The 1,224-nt window shown below is 55.2% G+C and overlaps 1 protein-coding gene across 1 annotated transcript; it reads right to left on the reverse strand.

The window, feature by feature from the left end:
- Positions 1-21: 21 nt before the first annotated feature.
- CSUI_007619 (uncharacterized protein) lies at positions 22-1,200 on the reverse strand. Its single transcript, XM_068067764.1, has one exon. It carries the CDS (start codon positions 896-898, stop codon positions 710-712), a length of 189 nt encoding a protein of 62 aa, XP_067920262.1. The 5' UTR covers positions 899-1,200; the 3' UTR covers positions 22-709.
- Between the last annotated feature and the right edge of the window lie 24 nt (positions 1,201-1,224).

Consider the following 1,224-nt stretch of genomic DNA (forward strand, 5'->3'; position numbering starts at 1 on the left):
CAAGGTGTCTAGCCAGGAGTCGGGGCAACCACACACCAGCCGCACAGAGAATACTACTCAAGCAACTGAACCGCGTAGCTAAAGGACAGGGGTTCGCACCACGGAGGCTGCGAGGGTGTTATTGTCGACGGGGTAGAAACCCGGGATTCCCTGGCAGCCGCAGGGGGGCTTGGTTTGACACACGAGCATTTCCAGAAAAGCTGAAGGTCTCTCAATTAGCACAGCCACCTGCTGCACAAACCCACGATCTTCCCCTCAGGCCAACACAACGCGGCGCGGTCCCTCTCCCTATCACAGCACAAGTTCCACGTCCGCACGCCTACTAAAAACTTGCAGCGAGTGTTCGCAACATCCCTAGCTTTCCTTTCCGTCTCCCCTTTTCCCGGGGTCTGCGGCCAAGCCTCAAGACAGCGTTGTTGCACCCGGCGGGCCACGCCGGCAACGGAAATATCAGCAAAGCGAGGCCCGTGTGAGCTCACGGACGCGAGAAAAGGAAATTACGAGAAAAGTGGGGACAGGAAAAGTTTTTTGTCCGGCGTGGTCTGTACGACAACTGAGCTGGTGTTTCCTCCAGGTGTTGCGTTAGTGGTACGTAGCGAACGAAGATTTTGTACAATTCACCGGGTTCTTGGCTAGATTCTGCGTCCGGTGCCACCTTTCTCCCCTGCTGTTTTTTTTCCTCCGTGAGTGAGAGTCGTTAGCCTGTCGACTAACGAGTCAGGTGCGGCGGACCAACAACCGTCCGCTTGACAAGGGTACAATCGTATCCATTCTTGCACGAGATGTCAATAGCACTGACGACACTACCTTGTGTCGATCGTTTTCTGTAGGGGTGTGGAGAAGGAATGAAGGAGTTAGTACCCGGAACTAGCGCGTGTACCACAGAAACACTTGCCATGTCACGTTCGCGCTTCAGCTGTCACTTCAGCGCCATGAGGTCGCGTTCACGACTTGGCCCCGGTAGGAAGCCAGGATCAGCGCACAAGTCACTTCTATGAAAAGGACGTTAGATTTGTAGCCGTCACAGTCAAATACCAAGCCGGCTAATGGCGGCGCCCCCCCGTGTGAGAGCGACCCCTCCATCCCGGCGCCACACTGTTGAAGATTTGTATCCCCGAGTTGTACTGCTTCGCGCGTCGAACCCCAAGACACCGGGCTAAAGGAAGCACAACTTTTCACGGGAGGCAGGACAAAGACTTAGGGTTCCGCTGCTCTTGCCAAATT

This window comes from Cystoisospora suis (genome assembly GCF_002600585.1).
Source record: "Cystoisospora suis strain Wien I chromosome Unknown contig_4079, whole genome shotgun sequence".
In the NCBI taxonomy this organism is placed as follows: domain Eukaryota; phylum Apicomplexa; class Conoidasida; order Eucoccidiorida; family Sarcocystidae; genus Cystoisospora; species Cystoisospora suis.